This window comes from Lutjanus erythropterus, chromosome 16, assembly GCF_056507025.1.
Source record: "Lutjanus erythropterus isolate fLutEry1 chromosome 16, fLutEry1.hap2, whole genome shotgun sequence".
NCBI classification, from domain to species: domain Eukaryota; kingdom Metazoa; phylum Chordata; class Actinopteri; order Lutjaniformes; family Lutjanidae; genus Lutjanus; species Lutjanus erythropterus.
In genome coordinates this window covers 31,842,632-31,866,694 of record NC_139332.1, presented here as the reverse complement: position 1 = coordinate 31,866,694, position 24,063 = coordinate 31,842,632, and the positions used below count along the sequence as shown (strand labels likewise).

Below are 24,063 nucleotides of genomic sequence, written 5' to 3'. Positions count from 1 at the left end.
GTGTGTGTGTGTGTTCATATGGTTGCACATGTATGTTTGTATTGTTCCAGTTCAGTGCTCAGATAGTCCTGCAAACAAAGATGACACATTAGCTCTCGCTGTAGGCCACGGTCAAAGTGTTTGGTCTGACGAAGAAGTGGTTAATGACATCACTGGTCATCAGGGAGCTGTGACTGGAAATATGACCTCATTTAACCTCATACACGTTCTATTCCAGCTCAGTTCGTCATATTTCTGATGGGCCCTGCAACTCAGGGTGGCTACAGGTCTTTAAAAAAGTAAAAAAGAAGAAAAAAAAGTAAAAGTATTGATATCTTAAATTCTGTTTGAGGTTTATATATTGAATACTGTAAGCATGAGCAAGAGTTAAATTCAAATGCCTCTGTTATCCTGTTGTAGTCTTTGAGGTTTTTGTTTTTCATGTCTGCAAACTTTGTCCCCTGACAACCACTGTAGCATCTAAGCAATGTGTAGGAAACATTGATGGTTAAATAATTGTCCAACTGCACCAATATTTGGGCAAAAGGCGAGCTGTAAAAAGTCAGACAAACAACAAGTCCAATCTACACAAGGAAGCTGACTAGATTCTTTATCACAACAGACTGTCTGTTGGCTAAATTAGACAGAATTTTACAGATGGTATTTACAGTGAATCACAATGATCCAGGGGTCTAAATGAATTTCAGCATAAAAATTAGCATTCCACCTTGATATAGACTCACTTCAGACCCCAACTGTAGGACTATTGTAGTGATTAATATAATTGAGAACAAATATATAATAAATAATTAAAGTATTGGGACACATGTTCTTTAACCATTTACTGTCATTTTGCCTTTTTATCATTTTGAATTGACAATATGTATTTACTCAGAAGAGTATGTCTGTATTTTTACATTGATGATTCTAGTTTTATTGGCATGAAATTTATATAAATGTTTTAACTGAAAAGTCTTAAAAAGTCTAACATTTAAGCTGCTGCAGCTCACACTATGCTCTTCATCATGGTAGAGGTAAAGAATAATGTATGGCGCCCTCCTGTGTTCATGTTGTTACATTGCATTGAGTCCTGCACTAAGTTTCCAAGCATCCTCACTGTCTACACGTTTTCTTACTGACATGTCTATCTCACATGTTTCCTTATTCTTAAGCTTTTCTGGAATTGATGATGTTGGTGTTTTATTGAGTCAAAGAAAATTATACATACAGTATATATAAGAAAGAATTTTAAAATTATATTAAAGTACTAATAGATGTAAAACAAACGGTATAAGGATTGTATTTTGAGACGGGGACAGTATCAAAATTAAAATATTTTTATCAAAACGTAAAGGAGAAATTTTCTGCCCAAACCTTTTTCTCACTCATGTATTTGTGTATGTGTGTAAAAATGTATTACTGATTATAACTCAGAAACTTCTATGTGCAAGGTGAAATAAGTGGGGTTGTCAAGTCATATTAAATTGTGTGAGTCTGCCTTTTAAAACATATCATATTCTTTTCAGACGTAATGTACTGATTAAATCACATATTGGAGGCAGGAATCATTGTTATTTCTTTGATGTGACAAAGCGGTAAGAGAGGAGCTGTTGTTGGACTTGAGTTAATCTTCTCGATGCTTCAGATAACTGGATCTGATAAAGAAACCTGCTCCCTCTCCTCTCTTTCTTCAGGAACAGCACGTGGCATCGTCGTGTGCACCGGTGATCGTACAGTGATGGGCCGCATCGCCACTCTCACCTCAGGCCTGGAGACTGGCAAGGTACCATGGTCATTATTATTCATTCATTCATTCATATTCATTATCTGACAGTGTGTCATTTACCGGCTATATAATGGAGGCTGCTGGCTAAAAACATGCAATTTTATGCAGTTTATCAGTTATTCAGTTTTTAATACATATATTCATTGTTAATGTAAAGGTAACAGCTCATCTAAGAAGTTTATATAATAATATTGTATTTATTTGTATAGCACTTACAAAATCCTTCACATAACAAGCCAAGAACACATAAAACATAACATAAAAACACAGTAAAAGTATTAAAGTACTAACCAAACCACATAAATCAAATTAAGGCTGGCAAGTAGAATAAAAACTAGAATCAGATGAAATTAGGGAAGGTGGTGACACGTTAAGCTTAGATTTAAAAGAAGTCACCATGTCAGCCTGCTGTATTTCCTCAGGCTGGGCTTTTATTGCAAATGCTTTGTCCACCTTAGTCTTCAGCTGAGAGTCTGAAATGGAGAAAAGGGCCCTTACAGAGGACCCCAAAGTAGAAGCAGGCTCATACAGGGATAAAAGATAAGATATAAGAAGGAGCCAGGCAAGTTAGTGCATGGCAGCTGAGTTCTGTACACTCTGTAGCTCGTCTACAGTTCTTCTATTTAGACATGTAAAAAGGTTGTTACAGTGGTATGATGTAATGAAAGAATGTAAAATAGTTTCTGTATCTTAAGATCTTATTTGGGCAAAGTTTATTGCATTTAATAAGTATTGAGGCAGGGTTCCTATGCAGTGTGGAAAAGCCTGGAACTTGATTTTAGTCACTTTTATGTCTGGATAAGTGTGGAAAAAAGAAGTAAGGAAAAATATTTGTGTTTCCAGACTATTAGCCCCATTTTGTTATCTAAAATTTTAAAATTCTGAATTTCTAAGAATCAATTGGATCAGGAGCAGTCAGCCACCACAGACAAAATAATATATGTTATTATTATATATATGATATTATTTATGCAATATGTTAAAGGAAACACAGCTACAGGTAGCACCAGTTAGTTTACATCTTCTTTGGGAAGAGATGTTTGACAGTGGAACATCGTCCAACTTTCTGTGTGTTCAGTGGACTGAACAGTCACAGTGGTCAGTTTCTGAGGGATGGCCAGGATTCCAAATGTCAGTACAAATTTGTTGGAGCTACAGAAGCTCACTGCAAACTTCTGGCAATTATTTGGCAAAATACTAGCATACATAGTCAGAATGTAACATACATGTTAACAATTGTGTTTAAACATAATTTATTTACATAACATCTAGCTGTGCTGCTCAAACATGAAATACGGTCTAAAAAAATCTGCCAAGAAGTCTGGAAAAGTATGGAATATTTAAATGGAAAATGTGAAGGAACTCTGTTCAGGGTCAGCTGACCTGTTAGAGCTGCCAAACCAAAGTGATTTCATCTGCAGGTGCTTCAGTGAAGAGTTTTGGCGTCCTAGTTACAAAATACCTGCTGGCATTCCAGTGAAAACATCATCTTCTCGAATCAATCCAAACATTGTCGTCTTCCTCTTCTCCTCTTCAGACTCCCATTGCTAAGGAGATCGAGCACTTCATCCACATCATCACAGGTGTGGCTGTTTTCCTCGGCGTGACCTTCTTCATCCTGTCCCTCATCCTGGGTTACACCTGGCTGGAGGCCGTCATCTTCCTCATTGGTATCATTGTCGCCAATGTGCCTGAGGGACTGCTGGCCACCGTCACTGTGAGTAGGCAGAGGAATGAGACACTGGTGTGTGTGTGTGTGTGTGTGTGTGTGTGTAGGTGTGTGTGTGTGTGGGGGGGGGGGGGGGGGGGGGGCTGTGAGAGATGTAGCTGGGGGAAAGGTAGGTTTGTTTTGTGTTCTTTAATATGTGAGAGGTACAGGGATGTTAGTATTTCTCCTGTGTGTGTGTGTGTGTGTGTGTGTGTGTGTGTGTGTGTGTTTACAGTGTTGTCCAGTTGTGTGATTTCTTCATTTCGAACTGTTTTTGTTGTGTTTCTCCCTACAGTCTTTGTGTGTTTTGTTTTCTCCTCAATGTTTTGCACAGACTTGGGTCAAACAGATATGAAATATATTCAAAAAATCTAAGAAGCTACAGAAAACATTCTTATCTCATAATGATGTCCTGCCAAAACAGTAACAGCTAAAAAATTTCTTGAGGCATTACCACGAGAGGGACCATTTCCATCATAACTGTTGAAACGAGACAGTAATTATGGTTTGTTTTAGCCCATACATAAGCCACACTCTGTTGTAGATTCCAATGTCAAAAATATTTGAAACATACCCATACCTACACCTTCTGAATTCAAGTTTTTATCTCTTGTCGAACCAAGATGAGCTTTGTTAACTAGTTGTAAAACGTACTGCATTCTAACTTGACAGAAACCAAAGAAAGTTCAAACTCACAAAACCATCACAGTTAGTCTGTCCATTGTTCCAAAAATCACTAACTTTGATTTGTTTGAAATGAATCCTTAATTCACAGAGTTAGTTGTGAAAATATTCTGGCTCAAGAGGCTGTTTTTCTCACACTCATTATTCAGCTCAGTTCAGCTCGAGTCTGTTGCTGAGCAGCGGCTGTCAGTCATTCCTGAGGCAGAGCATTAAATTAACAAAATAAAACGACAAAAACTTACCCAAAAAACTTCTGGCAATGGATTCAGCCAATCACCAACAGCTGATATCAATCACCCAACCCTACTGAATATTAGGAGTAGGAGAAAAAATGATTCTTTTAGGTATCATGAGTCTTTTTATTATGATTCTGGTATCATTTTTTATTGCTGAGTCAACTATCTAGTTCTCTGTCTGTTAGCTTGATGCTAACACATAATGGGAATTTCTGTTTATGTTCTAATGAAAATCAGCATTATGGTAATCTTATCTTAACACAATATGTGTGCTCATACTTTCAGACATATATTTCCACTGATCTGTGGAAACAAACTAATAACTGTTGACTCCTAAACTCCACACTGACCAGTTACAACAACCTCGAAGGGTCAAAACTCATACAGCCACCACTTGGTGGACAGGTTGTGTGACAAGAGAGGTTAACACATTTATATTTTTTATTGTTTTCAGCTTTTTCCCATGGTCAATACACAACGAAATTGACACCCATCAAATCGGGAGATGAGTGCATCATCTCACCTTACAGAATACACTACACATAGTCCTAGCAGTAACTGTCACCAATCAGCTTTCCTGATCAGTTTGTGGTTTCACCCATGTCTGATCATGTGTACGGTGTTTTCGCTGATGATGTCCCGTCACGTCTGCTGTTTTTGATTGTGTTTCTGCTTCCTGTATCTCTGTGCTTGTGTTTTTTTTTTCAGTGTGCTGTGGTGTTGCTATATGTCTTTGTGCTTCTCTGTGTGTATCTTTGTATTTCTCTCTGTGTCAGTATCTGTTTCTGTGGTGAAGGTGGTGTATTGTCTCTGTTTGTATATCTTCTCTCTTTCCATCTCTCTCTTCTCTTCCCACAGCAGCCCCATATGTGTTTGTGTGTCTCTTCCTCTCTCTCCCATCATCCCTCTTTGTATGTCTCTCTCTCTTTTCCAGGCCAGTCGCGGTGCTGTCTGCAATGACAACGGCTAGCTAATGTAATGATATTAGGCTAATAATGACTGAATTCGGCCTCCTCTGCTTGGCCTTGGCTAGTTCTGTTTGGCCCATGGGTCTTGCCGTACTTGGCATGATGACATAATGCACCGCTGCTCTGCTTCACTGCTTCACTCGTTCGTGCCTCATTATTCTCTCTGCATTGCTGTTTGGGCTGTGTTTTTATTTTTTGAAGTATTGATTTTAGTGCATTGTGCTATAGAGAAACATTCTGGGGAGCAGGATGAACGTTTCCAGGTGTCAGGGCCATTTGGTTAATTATTTCAGGTAAAGTATGACAGCGATGTCTCTGTTCAAAGTTAGTTTAGCACCTGGAGACGTTCAACTGTGCTATTAGTTTACCACATACAGTAGATACTAATTCTTTTTTCTCTTTCTCCTTTGGTTTTTTGTTTTTCCTCTCTCCTTTCGTCGTATTCTGTCATCAACGACTCCTTTCCTCCCGTCTCTCCTCTGTCATTCTTCTGTTTTCCTCTTTGTTTTTGTCTTTTCTCTCTCTCCGCTCTCAGGTGTGTCTGACATTGACTGCTAAGCGCATGGCTCGCAAGAACTGCCTGGTGAAGAACCTGGAGGCTGTGGAAACACTGGGCTCCACCTCCACCATCTGCTCCGACAAGACGGGCACGCTGACCCAGAACAGGATGACTGTGGCCCACATGTGGTTCGACAACCAGATCCACGAGGCCGACACCACCGAAGACCAGTCTGGTCAGATTTTACTGTTTCTCCTATTTTCCTTAAATCTTGAAACAGTGCCTTAAAACTGTGTTTTCCTACAAAATATTAGCTTGACCTATGAGTATGAGTTTCTCTTTGCATGCCGACCAGTAACTAATGCTACTATAATGAGCGTCTGCCCAGGGCCAAATGTTCCTAAAATTTTGGGGTGGGAATCTCTTGGCACCCTTTGATTCAATTTCTGATTCAAAGGGTTATGATGTGATTATGATGCATCACTCTCAATCTTTTTTTCATGTAGTTTATTATGCATTCTCCATAATACACAGACACACAAGAATGATGACAATACAAGGACATGACTGTAACACAAACAAGACAGACCAGAGGGAAAACAGTGGGGGAGGGGTTGCAGTGATGAATTATTATTTTTTCTATGTCTTTATATTTAGCACTTTGTGTGTTCATATAACAACTTCATTAAAAATACATTACATGTTCCCATTCATAAGTATACTTTAATTCATTCATTTATTTATAAGTCTGATCTTTTTTTAAAATAATAATAAGAAGAAGAACGAGAAAAAGAATCTTTGAAACTAGGTGGTGCTGGTTGGATTGTATCCATCTGTAGTTTCTCACACTCAGCAATCCTCACCAAAACTCAACAAGTAGTGTAGTTTAGAAGGCAAAGATGACACACATGTCATTCCAAAGATGTTCAGTTTAATACGATAATAAACAAAGGAAGCAGGATGTCTCCATGTTTGAGAGGCTGATTAATTGAGTATCCAAATACTTTAATTGTTTATTATTTCTTTTTTTACCATTTCACCTGTTAGATAAGTGAGTTGCCAGATTTACTCGCCTGACATGGTATTTTGCCTGCCTTGGGCAAGCAGGCAATCCTTATTGTTGAGTCCTGATGTTGGTTTAGGAATAAGGAACATACAGGCTGTCTTATAATGGGGTATAATGGGAAGAATTTGGCTTTAAATTTCAGATACTCAATTTTTCTGCATCAATTCATATTCTTTCAAGAGGGAATTGTGATGCATCTAAGAATCAATTATTTCCCCCACCCCTAATAAAATGTATGTTTAGTAGAAACCTGTCATTGGTCTTTGCATGTTGATGAGCTTCCTCTGCTAAACTCAGTCTGAGGCTGCCTGTTACTGCTCAAAACAAGGTTAATGAGTGGAGCTACGTTTTGTTACAATTCATGTTAAGTAACATTAGTTGTTGATGGTAAGTCATAATCTAGAAAAGTTGAAGAAATGTTTTCAGGTTTGGATATAAGTTTACTCCTTGTCTGCATCTTGAGCGTGTCTAGAACAGAAAATATAAATTAGGGCACACAGCAGGGTCTGTGGGTGTAGTTGAGATGGGACAAGGTGGTGGCTGCTGAATGCGACAGGTGATAGAGACACATGGTAATAAATATGTTCTTTGATCATTCTCCAGGCTCTTCCTTCGACAAAAGCTCCACCACATGGGTGTCTTTGGCCCGCGTCGCTGCTCTGTGCAACCGTGCTGTGTTCAAAGCTGGACAGGAATCTTTGCCCATCCTGAAGCGTGAGGTCGCCGGCGACGCCTCTGAGTCTGCCCTGCTGAAGTGTATCGAGCTGTCCTGTGGCTCCGTCAAAGCCATGAGGGACAAGAACAAGAAGGTGGCTGAGATCCCCTTCAACTCCACCAACAAGTACCAGGTTTGTCCCCTCTGTTTACACATGCAACTAACAAATAATGATCCACAAAGACTTCTTCACTGGGTTTTAATACTAACACTTAAATATGTTCCCATCAGCTCTCAATTCACGAAATGGAAGATGAAAATGACAACCGCTACCTGCTGGTGATGAAGGGAGCTCCAGAGAGGATCCTCGACCGCTGCTCCACCATCATGGTGCAGGGCAAGGAGCAGCCCATGGACGAGGAGATGAAAGAGGCTTTCCAGAACGCGTATCTGGAACTGGGAGGACTGGGAGAGAGAGTGCTGGGTAAGAATGAAAAAAGATAGGAAAACAGTGGTAAATCACCAAAAGGTCATGATCTGAAATTAGTAGTTTATCTGTTTGTACAACTCATTTGTTCTCCTTCGTCACTGATTCCTGCAGGTTTCTGCCACCTGTTCCTGCCAGAGGACAAATATCCCAAAGGTTTCGCCTTCGACACAGATGACGTCAACTTCCAGACAGACAACCTTTGCTTTGTAGGCCTCATGTCCATGATTGACCCTCCCCGCGCTGCCGTGCCTGATGCCGTGGGCAAATGCCGCTCTGCTGGCATCAAGGTGGGTACCTTTCAAAGCTGGCATTTAAAGAACAGGAAAGAACTAACACAGAACCCACCTGAATGTGAAGGCTGTGTGTGACTGTCATGCAGATTTTTAGAGAATTTTCAGAATGAAATGTTTTCTTCTTCTCTTTTAATATACTTCATTCCTCTTTTAACATTTCTAAGGTTTTAATTAGTCATTTGAAACTATAAAAAACTCTGCTCGCGATTGGGTGAGCAGGAACTCAAAAGTGGCTCCAAATGATGTCACCAGCACAAGATGGCAGCATTCATATCCACAATATTTTGGCTTCAGCACTCCAGCTCCAGCATCCATCTTAATTTATGTCAGTGGTTGCAGCCTGACTGTTGGCCTTTTCTCCTCTAACTTCCTCATCATCTTCCTTCTAATATTTCAGGTTATTATGGTGACTGGTGACCACCCAATCACAGCCAAGGCCATTGCTAAGGGTGTGGGCATCATCTCCGAGGGCAACGAGACAGTGGAAGACATCGCTGCACGCCTCAACATCCCCGTCAGCCAAGTCAACCCCAGGTGAGACAGAAAATGTGTAGTCCCACCACTGCAGGGTAGAAGTGGTATATGCTCGCTTTTTTTTTATATGACAGTAACTTTTATAATTTGTTATACAGAGGTGTACAAGAGTGTTTCTCTGTATCTTTGTTGTGTAGGGATGCCAAGGCCTGTGTGATCCACGGCACAGATCTGAAAGACCTCACTCAGGACCAGATGGATGATATTTTGAGGAACCACACAGAGATCGTCTTTGCCAGAACCTCCCCACAGCAGAAACTCATCATTGTAGAAGGCTGCCAGAGACAGGTACATTTACTGTACATGCACACACAATCATAAACGTATGGACACAGCTGAAGATACAGATGTACCTCCAAAAAAGTGCAAAAAGTAAGTTGGTTTTATTGGGAATGAAAACCCAAAACTATGTGTCCTCAGGGAGCCATCGTGGCTGTGACAGGTGATGGTGTGAATGACTCTCCCGCCCTGAAGAAGGCTGATATCGGTGTTGCCATGGGAATCTCTGGCTCAGACGTGTCCAAACAGGCCGCTGACATGATCCTACTGGATGACAACTTTGCCTCCATCGTCACTGGAGTAGAGGAAGGTGAGAGATAAACAAAAGAAAACAAAGTGAGGGCTGTGAAGAGAGAAAGGCTGAAAGAATGGTCAGAGGGCTCAAGTTGAAGTCACACATAAGATTCATGAATAAGTGTAAAGGGGTAAACGATGCTGGTGACAGTTACTACTGATAAATAGCTGATGTTAGCTTGAGTGTGAAGTTGCTAGAGTTCAGTCATAATGTGACAGTGTAGCAGCTTCAGACTGTCATCTGACTACATTTCAGCCTAGCTTAGACCAACAGTTGTCTATTAACAGGTTGGTTATTTGCAGAAAACAGAATGACAGTGATGATGATTGTCTGTAAAACATGAAATTAACTCATAGAAACTTGTCCAAACCATAATCCAAACACACTTTGTGAAGTATGCATATGTGCCAGTCTGATGCTTCCCTGCTCACTGAGGCATTTATTTATTTAAACTCCACCTCAATCCTTACAGGCCGTCTGATCTTTGACAACTTGAAAAAGTCCATCGCGTACACTCTGACCAGCAACATCCCAGAGATCACCCCCTTCCTGTTCTTCATCCTGGTCAACATCCCACTGCCTCTGGGAACCATCACCATCCTCTGCATCGACCTGGGAACAGACATGGTGAGGGACACAAACGTACAAACACACTGTGGTGTGATTGCAGCTCTAATGTGTTTATGTCCGGTCAGGCGATAAAAATGCAGAAGCCAGCGTGTGAATCCACTCACAGGTGGCCCAACACGTTCACCTCTTTTACATACTTGATCTTTAAACATGCTCAGCTGTACACAACATATGAACTGTATAAATTCATGTCAGACAGGTACCCAGGTGGTAAAATATTTACAGTAATGTCAGGCAAACACACACAGATGTTCAGTCAGCTGAGAATGCTCACTTATGCTGTATGAATAGCAAAACATGATTGGAAGTAGAAAAAGTATGTACACAAAACGAACACTAGGTGGCAGTGTAGGCCTAGTCCAGTTTTCATGCTTTGCATTCAGAGCATTTTACAATAAACCATAATATACCCAGAAACAGATTATTTCACTGCATACAAAGCCAGCTGCGGATACATGAAATCAGGAAATAAAACCTCTGTGTTTCTCCCTCCTCTGTCAGGTACCAGCCATCTCTCTCGCCTATGAAGCAGCAGAGAGTGACATCATGAAGCGCCAGCCCAGGAACCCACTGAGGGACAAACTGGTCAACGAGAGGTTAATCAGCATCGCCTACGGACAGATTGGTAGGTGTTATTGTTACATTTTTCAACATGCAGTACCTGCGGGTTCCCGACCCGGTGCAGGACTCCGCTCCAAATTTGTTCCATGAACTAAATGTGTTTTGTTTGTAGCACTCTGTCTTACACTGGTCCTGCAAAACTCTGTGTATACTGTATATAAATGGGGTTTATGAAAATTGCATAGGTGAACCTGAAAAATTGCCATGATAGAATAAAGCAGCTGTGGGATATGAGATGTGGGATATGGGATATATACCTCTGGTGTTTGTGTGGTAGGTGTCTAGTTGGTAGGACTAAGGATATCATCACATCATAATATTAAGTGATTATTATGGCTGTGTAGGATTTTACTTTGTCTGATCATTTCAAACAGTGCGTGATTAAACTGTGTCTGCAGGTATGATCCAGGCTCTTGGCGGCTTCTTCGCCTATTTTGTCATCATGGCTGAAAATGGTTTTCTGCCGTCTGAGCTCGTCGGCATTCGGCTCAACTGGGACGATCGCTCCACCAACGACCTGGAGGACAGCTACGGCCAGCAATGGGTATGAATGACCTGACAATTTTAGTGTTCTCCTGCTTCACTTATATAATGGAGCTATATTTTAATAACCTGATTTCTCATTTCTCTCGTGCGTGTTGTGTTATTATACCAGGTTACTCATACAAAGCTCCCAAAATATTTTATTCATGATTCATTTAAAGGGTGACTTAATCTGCATTTTTTTTTCCTGGGTTTGTCCAATGACGACTCATCCATTAGCATAAAATTATGACAGGTAACAGCAATGATGCCCTCCCCTCACCTCCCTCCACCTAGGGGGTTGAATCTCATAAAGAAAGATACAACAGGTCACGTAGGGAAACTTTTTTAGAGGGACATGAGAAAACAGCATTTTGACACTAAAACATACTACTGAGAGGCTACAGAATGATATGAAAACCTTAGTGATAAAAACCACTTATGTAAAGAGAAACTTATGACAGAAGACACCACTAATACATTCTCTTTCTGTTTCTTCCTCTTTCTCCATACAGACCTACGAGCAGCGTAAGATTGTGGAGTTTACTTGTCACACAGCCTTCTTCGTCAGTATCGTGGTGGTGCAGTGGGCAGATGTCATCATCTGCAAGACCAGACGTAACTCTGTGTTCCAGCAGGGCATGAAGTAAGTCAAAACATTATACAGAAATGTGTTTATATGAATAATTTTCCTCAGCTGAGACTGAAACACAGTAGGGATTTTATTTGTTAGACAGGTAGAAAATATATGATGTTGCTAATGAAAGCTAATATTTACTTATTTTAAAGAAGAAAAAAAGAGGAAACAAATGAGATGTGGTGGTGATGAGGTATTGCTTCCATTGTTGCAGTTCCCCTCACCTGCCACTAGATGTCACTCTGTTCTGCAGGTAGCATTTACAAACAAACCCAGAGACACTGGTGCTGCTGCTTATGATCCAAAAGTAACTGCTGCAGTTGAGCACATAAAGCACACTAGATACCGAGGTTTTTTCAGTGGCAGGGGGAGTTGTTTAATTTACTCTCATTCATTATGTTTTAGTCAGCATTTTTCACTATTATCACATCTGTGACTCTTACTTTGTCTGCCTTTATCACTCGTCTCTCTACCGTGTGTGTCCTGTGATTAACCCTCATCTTTCTGCATGTATTGTCTGACAGGAACAAGATTTTGATCTTTGGCCTGTTTGAGGAAACAGCTCTGGCTGCTTTCTTGTCCTACTGCCCGGGCATGGACGTGGCACTACGGATGTACCCACTCAAGTAAGTACCATCATCACAGTGCCATCATATGAAGTCCTCCATGTTTAAATTCAGGGGTAAATGAATTCTGGATGATTGTGTCAATGAAATCCCATTACTTTGTCCTGAAATCAAAATACACTTACTCCACATTACAGTCCCCTTTGTGCTTTGTTTGTTTTTATAGCTCAGTATCATATGTGAAGTCTCAGTGGGCTTAACAGGCCCGCAGCAGCAAAGATCACAAACTTTATTAGTCAGTAATAAACAAAATACTGTTTACTTCTAATAGAGTTAATGAATATTTGATGAGTACTGTGTTCGTCATTATTTTCTGCCAGTTTTGACCCAAACACTGCTCTTACTGTCCATCATTCCCTCCGTTCTCTCTCAGGCCCAGTTGGTGGTTCTGTGCGTTCCCGTACAGTTTCCTCATCTTTGTTTACGATGAGATCCGAAAACTCATCCTTCGCCGAAACCCAGGAGGTAAAACACATACATACTCATATACTCACACATACTGTGTACATGTAGTAGTTTCATCCACACAGTAGTTTCAGTTTTTTTCTAAGAAAACACAGCAAGTTAAAGCAAAAAAGTTTTATCAGGCTGCTAATAAACTGCTGTATACACGTATTCTTTGTTGAGAGTGCTCTGCTCAATCAGTCATTCATTATCGACCAGTTTCTAAATAGTTTGATCAGTGATTTCTATAAAGGCTGATCAGAAGAGCCGATCAGATGATGAAACAGCAGGGTCCAAAATTAACACCCACGAAGTGTCAAATGTGGGTAGTTTTGTCATTTGAGTAAATCTTTGAAGGCTGTTTGCCACACAGGGACAGGACTTCATGCATTCAGGTGCACCTCATAAACTACACTCAAATGGCCACAGAGGCCTTCACCTGTCATTATTTTATTGTTCACTGCAGCATCTTTAATAATTAGGTGCTAAAATTCTAACAATGTCCCATTCGTTTCTACATAGACAGATTTGACAACAAAATCAACCTCTGTGATATTTTTCACCTACTTTTATACTTTGTATACTTAATGTACAGTGTTATTAAGAACAGCTAAAGCTCCTATAAGGAACCTTCATATTTTGTTGATTTTGGAGGCACCCGTGGACAAAAGCAGTAGTTTTTCCAACATCATAATAAAAATCTCCTTATGCTTTTTTTCAACTGCGAAATGTACCACTCACTGTAACCTTGTCTGGGAAAATGAACAATGAGAATCATTACTATTAAACTGAGACTGTTTCATAACCAGTTAAAATCTCCTTGTAGTGGCTTTAAATGAATAAGTGACGCAACACAATAATAAAAGGCTTTATGTAGAACCTGTGATCGGTATCAGTCCATACTGGTGATTGGTGATCAGCCCCAAAAATCCTGATCAGAGCACCCTTAACATTTGAGTAATGTTAGACTCACTTTAATTACATACCAATATTAATCTTTAAAGGTTGGAAGATGTAGTGGAATAACATTGCAGCAGTCATACATAACATAGATTACAGATTAATCATTTATATTTTTAGATCCACTTCATCAGGTCACATCTTTTTTAGGACACTGTGCAGGATAATATCATCCAGTTTTTAATAATGTTTGCTCTAATGTTAGTGACTGAATGAAATCTTTTGAGGTAACTCTCCTCTCTTTCTCTTTTTTCTTGTTTCCCTCTTTGTTTCTCTTCTCTTCTCTATTCTGCAGGCTGGGTGGAAAAAGAGACATACTATTAAATTATCAAAACATCATTTACTTCTCACCCCTGTCCTCCCCTGAACTCATCCCTCCTTCTCTATCTTTCCCTCTCTTTCTCTTCCCTCCTTCCCCTCATCCCTCCTCTCCTGTCATCATCCTCAAACTGTACAAGAAAACAATGTTTACTTCTCCTCTCCATCCTGCCATCCTCATCCCCTAAAGAAACAAAAAAAAATCAAACGCCAAGACGATGAGAGGACCAACGACAGAGGAGGAGAGGATGGTGGTAAATCTTGCCCGTTCTCTCTGTCCCTCTGTCCCCTTCTTTTCTATCCAAAGTCTCTACAGCACTAGTCTGCCAGTAACACTGTTGTGCCGATGCTAATTACTGCACTGTTAGCTGCAGCCACTCTTCATATGTGTGCTCAATAAAATTAAAATTAAAAGACAAAAACCTGACTGTTCCACTGCGATCACGATGCCAAGCAGAACAACATGGCAGCTCCCGTCTAGACTTTGAACTGGCGATTTGAGCGTGTGGGGTGGCATCAGTTTTTTGTTTGTTTTTGAGAAAAGCCGCCCGGATCCAGCTCTTCAATCACTGCCATTTCCTACCATTCACCTACTACGACCTCTCCCCCTTCTACCCTCCTTTTCTCTCTTTGTATTTCTATTTACTCACTGCCAATCTTCTACTGCCGTTCTGTTCGTAAAAAAAAGTTTAATGTTTTATTTTATTTTTTAAGTTTGGAGTGGGTCTGAGAGCTGCTTGTTTTCATTCAGACATGACAAAGCACACTGTCTCTCCCTCCTCTTCCTCTCTTCTTCCTCTCACACTCCTCCTTTTACCTGCCTCCCCCTCTCCTCCTCCTCCTCCTCCTCCTCACCCTGCCTGTCAATCTGTCCCTGTTTGTCTGTCTGTTTGTGAACACCGTGCAAAAACCCTCCGTCCTCGTAATCCTCCGCCCACCTTCACTACCTGCCTCCTCTTATTCTCCCCCACCCCCTCGCCCTGCCCGCAACCTCCCCCCTCCCTCAAACCCCACCAAACCTCACCCCTGTTAAAAAAAATACAATCTTTCTGTGTCCTCGGAAAAAGAGATTTCTCTCCAATTTCATTATTTAAATCAGTTGAAATATGGAATAAGGCACTGTACCTTAACATGCGAAAACAGCAGCAAAAAGAAAAGAAGAAGAAATGAAATAAAACGAGAAGGATCTCTCTTTTTTCAGCTTGGTCTCGAGTTTGTTTTTGTGTGGAGTTTTGTCAGAAAATGGAAATAAATGCTGTGACCAACTCTTATTTATGGCAGTAGTGTCAAGTCATCTGTTTTCTACCTTGAGAGTTTCACCATGTCAAAGGGAATGTTAACACATTAAAGACATACTGCACACTTAAATGTGTTTTTTGAGCCTTAAAGTAAATTAGGCTGGTATTAATATTGACACTTCTTAAAGTCTAAACATATTGTACATGTCAGAAAATATTTACTGGTGACGTGAAAAAACTGACATTCTAAGATATATTGATTATAGCCACTTTAAGGAGTTTTCATCCATGTTTGCATAAAAGTTTGGGATAAAAAGTTCCTTCTTGACTAAAATTTTGAAGCTATAATATGAAACATTTCCACATTAAAATGTCTAAAAATGTTAGACGTCTGATATTTGGTTGAGTTGTATTTCTACATTACTACATTATCACAAGTGTTTCCACCAGTGTTCAAACACAGTAATATTTTGAATAAATAATGTATTTGTCCATGTTTAAACATTGGAAACTATTGGGATAATGTAAGTACACAACTCAATAAATCATATCACATATGTCTGGTGTTTTTAGGCATTTTAACGCAGATGTGTCAGATGTTATAGCTTTGGACGAGAAGCCCTGAAAGTGCTGCGAACATCCATGAAAACAGGGCCACTCCCTCTGAACAAGAACATGCAACAGGGAATGGGAACTGTAGAACACTCTGAGGTGCCGCCGCCATCTTTGGAGGATAACGTACGTAGTTGTCATCGTCACCAGGTGATTTGTCATCTGTCAGTCATTCATCATCAGAAATGTATAAAGTATGTGTGAAAGACAAATGCCAATTAAGAGAAGCTCTCAACAGAGGCAAAGAGGTGATTTATTTAAAATCTGAGGTCAGTTAATTATATTGATCCTTACTAATGAGGAGACAGTGTCAGCTGCAGGCAGACAGATTATCTTCTCGTCACTGTCAGCGCTGGAGAGACACGTGGTCAAAGGTCAAAGTAAGGATGTTCAGCATAACAACACAGGATCTGACAACCAGCTCATGAACTCACAGAGACGCACGCAGATGCAAGCGAAGGTAACGTTTAATACACCTTAAATGTGTGTAAAGTTAAACGATGCTTACAAATGCAAACATTATCCCCTTCATCAGCTGCCACCCGAACCATTCAGTGTCTCTTTGTAATGCTGAGCCTCGTCAGTTTCCATGTTAGGAAAGAATGAAAATTGTTTGTTGGTCGTGTGATTTGCTGTTACAGCCCACTATTCAACTATTAAATTGAAGTAACATCAAGTTACATTTCTCTATATGATCAAAAGCACCAGAAAAGTTGCCACACGGACTTTATGGTGAAATTGTTTTATGCGATATTGTTACCAAATTAACTTTTAATCTAACAAAATGCATTGTAGTTTGTTAAATTGCTAGTTTGCTATACAGTGTCTAAACTATCAACAGTTGGTCGAGGCTCATGTGCTGCTTTCCTCTGCTTTATGGTACGAAGTGTGTGTTGGTATGCTTCTCACACACACACCTGTGCCATGAACAGGTGAGGCTTTTCTGATGTCTCCAGAGGAACGACACCCTGCAGCCTCCGGGGTGAAACAGAGTCTTGAGTTTAACAAAAGAACCAGGACAATATCAGGACGCCTTCATGTAGCACAGGCACTAAAAACACTAAAGAAATAATGCTGCATTATAAATCCTCTTTATGTCACATGCAGGTTCATCACCTTACTGAGAATCTAGCCTGAAAAATTATAACTCTAGTGGCTTCTAGGTTTTGGAATATACCACTGGTTAATTTCATACCCTGCTCGTTGCTCTGACTCGAGAAAGTTTACAACAGATTGTACAAAAATAAGCTTTCAGAAGCTGGCATGGAAATACACAGCATAAAAAACATCACTTCAACAAAGTGAAAGTACAACTTGTTCCATGTTAACTTCTTTTGAAAAATGATGTAAAGATTGCGACAGATAATAACAACACACAACAAATGCACAACTGTACTGATCGACGAATATGGCTGATTCTGATATCGGTTATAATAACCAGTACTGTAGTGTAGTACTATAGTACTATACTCAAATACAATTTTGAGGTACTGTACTTGAGTATTTCCATTTTCTGCTACTTCATACTTCCACTCTGCTACATATTGGAGACAAATGCTGTATTTTTTAATCCACTACAATTATTTAATGATTTAAATTACTGTTTACTTTCTGCAGATTCAGATTATTAATTCAAAATATAAATCAAATGATAGATAATGCAGATTATATATTAAACTACCCAGCAGTTAATAAAGTGATTAAAATGAGTTCCATCTTTACCAGCTGCAACATTAAAGTGATGAACACAATAATCAATTTATTTTATCAGCAGTCAGACTTTATGAAAACAAAAACAAAAAAACAACGATTTAGATCATTTTAAAGATGATGACTGATCAGCCAGACTGATCTGATAATCTCTGATTTTAATTATTTTAATTTTAAATTATACAGCCAATGGAAGATTGAGTTTTTTTTATTGTTTGCACTCTGTTTTAACTGTTTAAATAACTGTAATAATTATTGATGCATTCAGTTCTATGAAATGTAGCTTATTAGTGACCTGTTTCAGTTTTCACCCCTTTCAAAATTAAGTACAGATTTATCAGTAATGAATGTTTAGGCCTTATTTAGAAACAGGCTCAGTTTGGGTTCAATAGTTTTGTGCTTCTACTTGTGAACAGATGAGTTTGTGTGTGTGTGTGTGTGTGTGTGTGTGTGTGTGTGTGTGTGTGTGTGTGTGTACATACACACACACGCACACAGTGACTGAGAGCAACGGTGTCCATGTTTCATGAATACTATTACAAGCCTCACAGAGCAAATGAGTGCTCCTGCCCACTTGACACACACACACACACACACACACACACACACACACACACACACACACACACTGCTCTAACCCAGGGATATAGGTCACCTCTTTTGTGAGTTTATTGTTTTTCTGTCTTGTGTTCCGTTGTGTCAGGAGTTTCATTCAGCCCACAGTATCATGATTTCTTCCTGTTGTTCTTTACGGTTAACCGCTCGTCTCCTACACAGATTCTGTATCACCAGGTTAATGATATTAACACTGGATGTGTTAATGTACTCTGCAGGTCTACAATAAAACAGAGAAACTATAAAAAGTTCGATCAGGGAGAAAAATGTATTTTATAAAGTCTTTGGTACAACAATGCAGAATACTGTGTCGTATCCAAACAGACAGATAAGCAGAACAACAGCACACTGATGTGGAAAAGGTTACGTAACATGCCTGCTGATACGATTACTAAACAAATATCAGATAGAACTAAACAAATTGTACTTGAATTGTTCAAATAACTATCCACAGGTAACTTCTGGTTCACACTGTGTATTCTAGAAATAAATGGTCTTGTAGTGTTATTGATTAGAAGTTATTACAAAAGAATATGAAGAAAAGATTATATTGTGTTGTCATGCACATTCATTATTCAGAGCAAAAGTCAAAACATGACAACAGTACAGTGGTGTGTTTGTTCTCAGACGAGATCTGGCAACACGTGAAAACCGGACACGTCCATTTGATCTCAGAGGACAGAAAGTGTCACCTGTGTGATTTATAGAGGTGTGAGAGTGAAATGCATGAGCATGACATGACAGTCACATTTACATGTAGATTTTTAGTTGTTTTTTTTTATTTATTTATTGTTGTAGTTTTTTCAGTTAATCTAACAAGGAAAAAACAAATATTACAAAGGAACAAATGCAACAGACACGTAAAGGACATCTAGCTGAAGCTAATTTGCACCAATCGCTGCTTATACTTTTAAATTCAGTTTAAAACAACTAAACAAACAAATAGAATAAAACTTACTGAGAATAAGAACAACAAAACAGATGGAAAACATTCTGTGTATATTTGTATATGCCTGTGTCTGTGTGTGTATCATTCATCCCTGAGTTTACACTGACACACGTGCAAAACTATGTGAGTGTTTATGTATATGCAGGTCAAGTACACTTACTCCAATACTACCTGTAAGTACAATTTCAAGATGCTTGTACTTATATTATGTATATTGTATATTGTATTTATAATATTTAGTGCTTCTCCTCCACCATATTTAGGAGAAAGTATTGTACTTTTCACAGTTAAAGTTACTTGCAACTTTTAAGATTTTATGATTTTATGAAATAAAAAATTCTGCTTATATTCTAATAATATTTTCATAAATATGCATTATCATAGATTAAATTACTCAGCAGTATAAGCTGTTTAATACCTTCTGTGACGACACTATAGGTTACATCCCAGCAGTGTAAATATAGTGTAAATAATCTTCTGTGCAGCTATAGATACAAGTGTAGACATAGGAGGTAACAAAATTACATTACAATTAATTGCATTACACTCAATATATTATATTATCAAACAATGTTGAGTAATTACAGGGTGCAAAGAAGGTACCAGCAGACTTTCACATCATCACAGATGATGACCAAAGGAAGGCTTTATTTTACAGCCCTATATTTTATCATCATTTTACAAACAGCGTAGTTAATTACTTTTTCATAATTATAAAGGCACAGCCTTCCTGTAAGCCAGATGTTTTGTTTCCGAGCAACAGTAATGTTAAAAAAAAAAAAAAAACTAAAAAAACTAAAACATTAATAATAATAATAAGTGCTCCAAATTAAAAAGTTTTACACTTTGATTTCCTAAAGCTGTTTTTGTAAATATATCATCATTTTAAAAGAATAATCAGGGGTGAGTAGTTACAAGTTACAAGTAATGTGCTCGTGTTAAAAAGTGGCAACTAGTTCTTTCATGTTCCTTTTTTTAAAACTTTACTTTTACTCTCTACTCGTGTGTATTTTTGAGCCGGTAATTCAAGCTTTTTACGTCACTACATTTGCCATTTCTACCTTTGATACAACGAGTCTGTTGGGGAAAATGTAGTGAACAAGCTGAGATTAACTGTTAATTTTTCACGTACAACGTTAATCTTTAATGTTACTGACTCTGTCATTAACTTATCTTGTAACCAGCTGTAATTTAAAAGCAGCTGTTCTCAACCTGGCGGTCAGGACCCCCAAGGGGACGCAAGATAATTTCCAAGGGTCACCAGATGGTTGTCAAGAATAAAATGAAACAACAGTACAGCTGGCCTTGAGAAATTTAACAGCCACCTCACCGATGGCGGCCACTAAATATTCCATGTAGGTTAATGCGAGGTGTAAATGGCCACCATGTTTTATCCCCACACTGCGATCCTCTGCCAACACAAGTTACAGTTTCACAAACATCCTGATTGCTTTACGCCCTTTAGTTTTACTAAGTCTACTCTAACTGCGAACACAAAGAACCAGAAACAACAGCAACGGAAATTTAGTGACAGGAAGCAGGAGTTTAAGTGACCAGAATAATGTAACGTGTGCAAAACAAGTGTCACAGTTAAGCCTGTTAAGCTGCATTAAGTTGCCTTCAGAAGTTAACATTTGGGCCACCAAACATGTACTTTGGCCACCAAATTTAGGGGCTTGGTGCTTGCTTAAAGGGACAGTTCACCCCAAAATCAATAATACCTGTAGCTCTATTTATCCATCTAGATTGTTTCTGTGTTAGTTGCAGAGTTTGGGAGATTTCAGCTAGAGATGTTTGTCTCTGAAAATCTCAACGGCAGCGTCTTCTTCCATAAATCGTGGCTCAGTTACCTCAGATAACACACACACACCTTGTTGTGAGCAGTTTCATGTGGGAACATTTTTCTTTTTATAATTAAATCTATTGGAACGACTTTCTTTCTACTAGGAGAAAAGTAGTTCCTACATGAATATGCTTATCTTGAGTAACATGATCATGATTTCTGGACGTGATGTGTGATGCTCCGCAAGCTGAGTGACATCTAATTCCATTATGTTCAAGAGAGGACAGACATCTTTAAATCACTTATCTCAAAATCGCAGCAACTCGCATCAAAGTCATCCAGACAGATAAACAGCCAGAGGAAAAATATCTGTTTTGTAAAACTTTAAATCTATTAGTGTGATAATGCTGTTTTGTCGCATCCTTCCTTTATTGAAAAATTGTGATTTGCACTTGGACATATTTCGATTACTTGTGCAGCTCTACTACTTATATTTAAGTAAAAGATCTGAATTCTTCTTCCACCATTGATGTAGGTTTATTTCTATGAAGTCAATCAATTCAGTCTTTACAAACAAAGCGTTTTTAATTTCAAGTTCACGTCTGATAAACCACATTCTTCTTTTTTGTTCATGTGGATGCATTACCTTGTATTGTGCCGGCTTCCTTTTTTTGTTCTCTCTGCCTCTGTATGAAATGTAAGTAATGTCCTGTAAGCCCTTGTGGGCCGGGCACCCTCGGGTGTGTGACACTCGGATAAAAGTATTCAATTCATAAGGACACACACGCGCGCACACACACACACACACACACACACACACACACACACACACACACACACACACACACACACACACACACACAGAGGCAGGAATCCACTAACAAACATCTGTTAGAATAAAAAAGAGAAGAGATGCCTTATAGCGCTGCAGCTCCACTCGACTCATAATGATGATGCTCTCGCACACACACACACACACACACACACACACACACACATATCCCTTTCTTATCCACCATAACGACCACACTAAAACACCTTTCCTCTGACACACACACACACACACACCTTCTCTCAATCTTCTACCCACTTACACTCTCAGCCCCCTCCTACTACCACCTCTTTCTTCCAAATCACACACACACACACACACACACACACGTACACATCTTCCCTCAATCTCCTACCCGATTACACCCGCACGCTAAAACCCCTTTTTGCACACCTCCCCAACACACACACACACACACATCTCCTACCTTCCCTAAAACCCTTTTTCGTTTCCTCTGACACACACACACACACACACACACACACAGGCTCTCTTTTTGTCAACCACTAAACCCCCCCACCCCTCCCTCCATCCCCCCCACAACCCCCCCCACCTCCTCCCAGTAATCTGGCTGGCCCGTGGCCTCCTCTCTCTCGCTCCACTGTTCTGTGTGATAGAATATCGATCGGTTTGCCTCGGCTCGGCGTGGAGCAGGAGGAGGAGGAGAGGGGGGGAGCTGTAGGGCTAAAGGGAGTGTGTGTGTGTGTGTGTGTGTGTGTGTGTGTGTGTGCATGTGTGTGTGTGTGTGTGTGTGCATGTGTGTATGTGTGTATGTATGTGTGTTGGGGGGGGCAGTGGTCAGACATGCTCCAAGGTTGTTACCACAGCAACAGTGGGATGGGTCAGAGGGTTGCCATGGAGCCTAGGTCGCAGGGTCAGGGGGAGGGTCCTGGAGGGCTCTCGTTTTCTCCTCATATGTGTGTGTGTGTACGTGCATGTGTGTGTGTGTGTTAATAGGGAGTGGAGGGGGCGGGTGGGTGGAGGAGAGAGGTGTCCAGTCCAGCTATATTGGGTGTGTTAATAATGAATGGTGTTGTATGTGGTCGCTGTCTCTTTCCTTCTCCCTCCATCTGCGTCTCCGTCTCTTCCTCCGTCTGCGTGTCGCCTTTCACATCACCTCCATTCAAAAGTCCATTAAATTTTTTCTTGATTTAAGAATAAACTTTAATAAGGAGACTTTTTGACACCAAAGCGGTGACAGGTGTACAAATCTAGATTAAAACAACCAGAACAAAGGCTTCCTCAAGTCTTTTAAGATCTGACATCATGTGCATGTTTCAGAGACAGCCGACACACACGTCTTAGAAGACATACAAGAGGAAAATCAATGACTTAGACATCAAATAAAAATGTAGAATATACTGTATGTAGTTTGGTGTACAACAAGAATATTTGGTGCAGCTTTCCTCTATTTGTTTTAATGCATTTGATGATTTTATGTCTCCTGTAGACAAATTTCAGAAACCCTCTCATGTATGTCTCTTAGAATAATGTGACATCTATTTTTTTTAGCACTTCTGCTTAGTTTGGTCAAATTACAGCACATAAGAAATGTATTAGAAAGATATTAAAAATGTATTGACAATATTTGCACCATGTCAACACAGAAGACACATGAAGAGAGAGCTGCTTTACACCATAAATGGGTGACACGTGTTTAACACATATTATAGATTGTAAGATCAGAACGTAATCTTTGTCTGAGCTGTTCGCAAACACACTAGAAAGATAGTTTATTGTTGTGTCTCACTGTCTGGACATCAAAAAACGATGTTTAGGATTAATAAAGTATCCGGAGCACAGAAACATAATAAGAAATACAGGCAGACGGCTGCAGGGTCTCTGCAGTTACAGCCACCACCACACACTTCTATTAGGTGATAACAGAGGGATTAAGTTTAGTGTCTATACATTTTTTTAGGAAAATGTTGCATAAAATGCCTGTAAGTGACTGCATCAGAAAACTTTTCTCCTGGCAGAGAGCCACAGATCCTTCTGTGAAACATAGGAGAGGAAAATCACTGAAGACTTTTGAAGAATCAAAATGTAGAATATTCTGTAAGGTAGTTTAATACTCTGTGCAGCTTTCTTCTT

At 39.6% G+C, this 24,063-nt stretch overlaps 1 protein-coding gene across 1 annotated transcript in view; it reads left to right on the top strand.

Moving 5' to 3' along the window:
* The window catches only part of atp1a3a (ATPase Na+/K+ transporting subunit alpha 3a), a 39,930-nt gene extending 24,429 nt beyond the window's left edge, over positions 1-15,501 (top strand). Inside the window, exons 9-24 of the mRNA XM_084739810.1 lie at positions 1,674-1,762; positions 3,303-3,482; positions 5,897-6,095; positions 7,530-7,774; positions 7,873-8,065; positions 8,183-8,358; positions 8,762-8,898; positions 9,036-9,186; positions 9,319-9,487; positions 9,945-10,099; positions 10,604-10,727; positions 11,122-11,267; positions 11,761-11,891; positions 12,407-12,508; positions 12,882-12,973; positions 14,208-15,501. Of these exons, the coding sequence (XP_084595936.1) occupies positions 1,674-1,762; positions 3,303-3,482; positions 5,897-6,095; positions 7,530-7,774; positions 7,873-8,065; positions 8,183-8,358; positions 8,762-8,898; positions 9,036-9,186; positions 9,319-9,487; positions 9,945-10,099; positions 10,604-10,727; positions 11,122-11,267; positions 11,761-11,891; positions 12,407-12,508; positions 12,882-12,973; positions 14,208-14,236 (2,318 nt within the window). The 3' untranslated portion in view covers positions 14,237-15,501. The remainder of the gene's footprint in view (positions 1-1,673; positions 1,763-3,302; positions 3,483-5,896; positions 6,096-7,529; positions 7,775-7,872; positions 8,066-8,182; positions 8,359-8,761; positions 8,899-9,035; positions 9,187-9,318; positions 9,488-9,944; positions 10,100-10,603; positions 10,728-11,121; positions 11,268-11,760; positions 11,892-12,406; positions 12,509-12,881; positions 12,974-14,207) is intronic.
* The last annotated feature ends 8,562 nt before the right edge of the window (positions 15,502-24,063 follow it).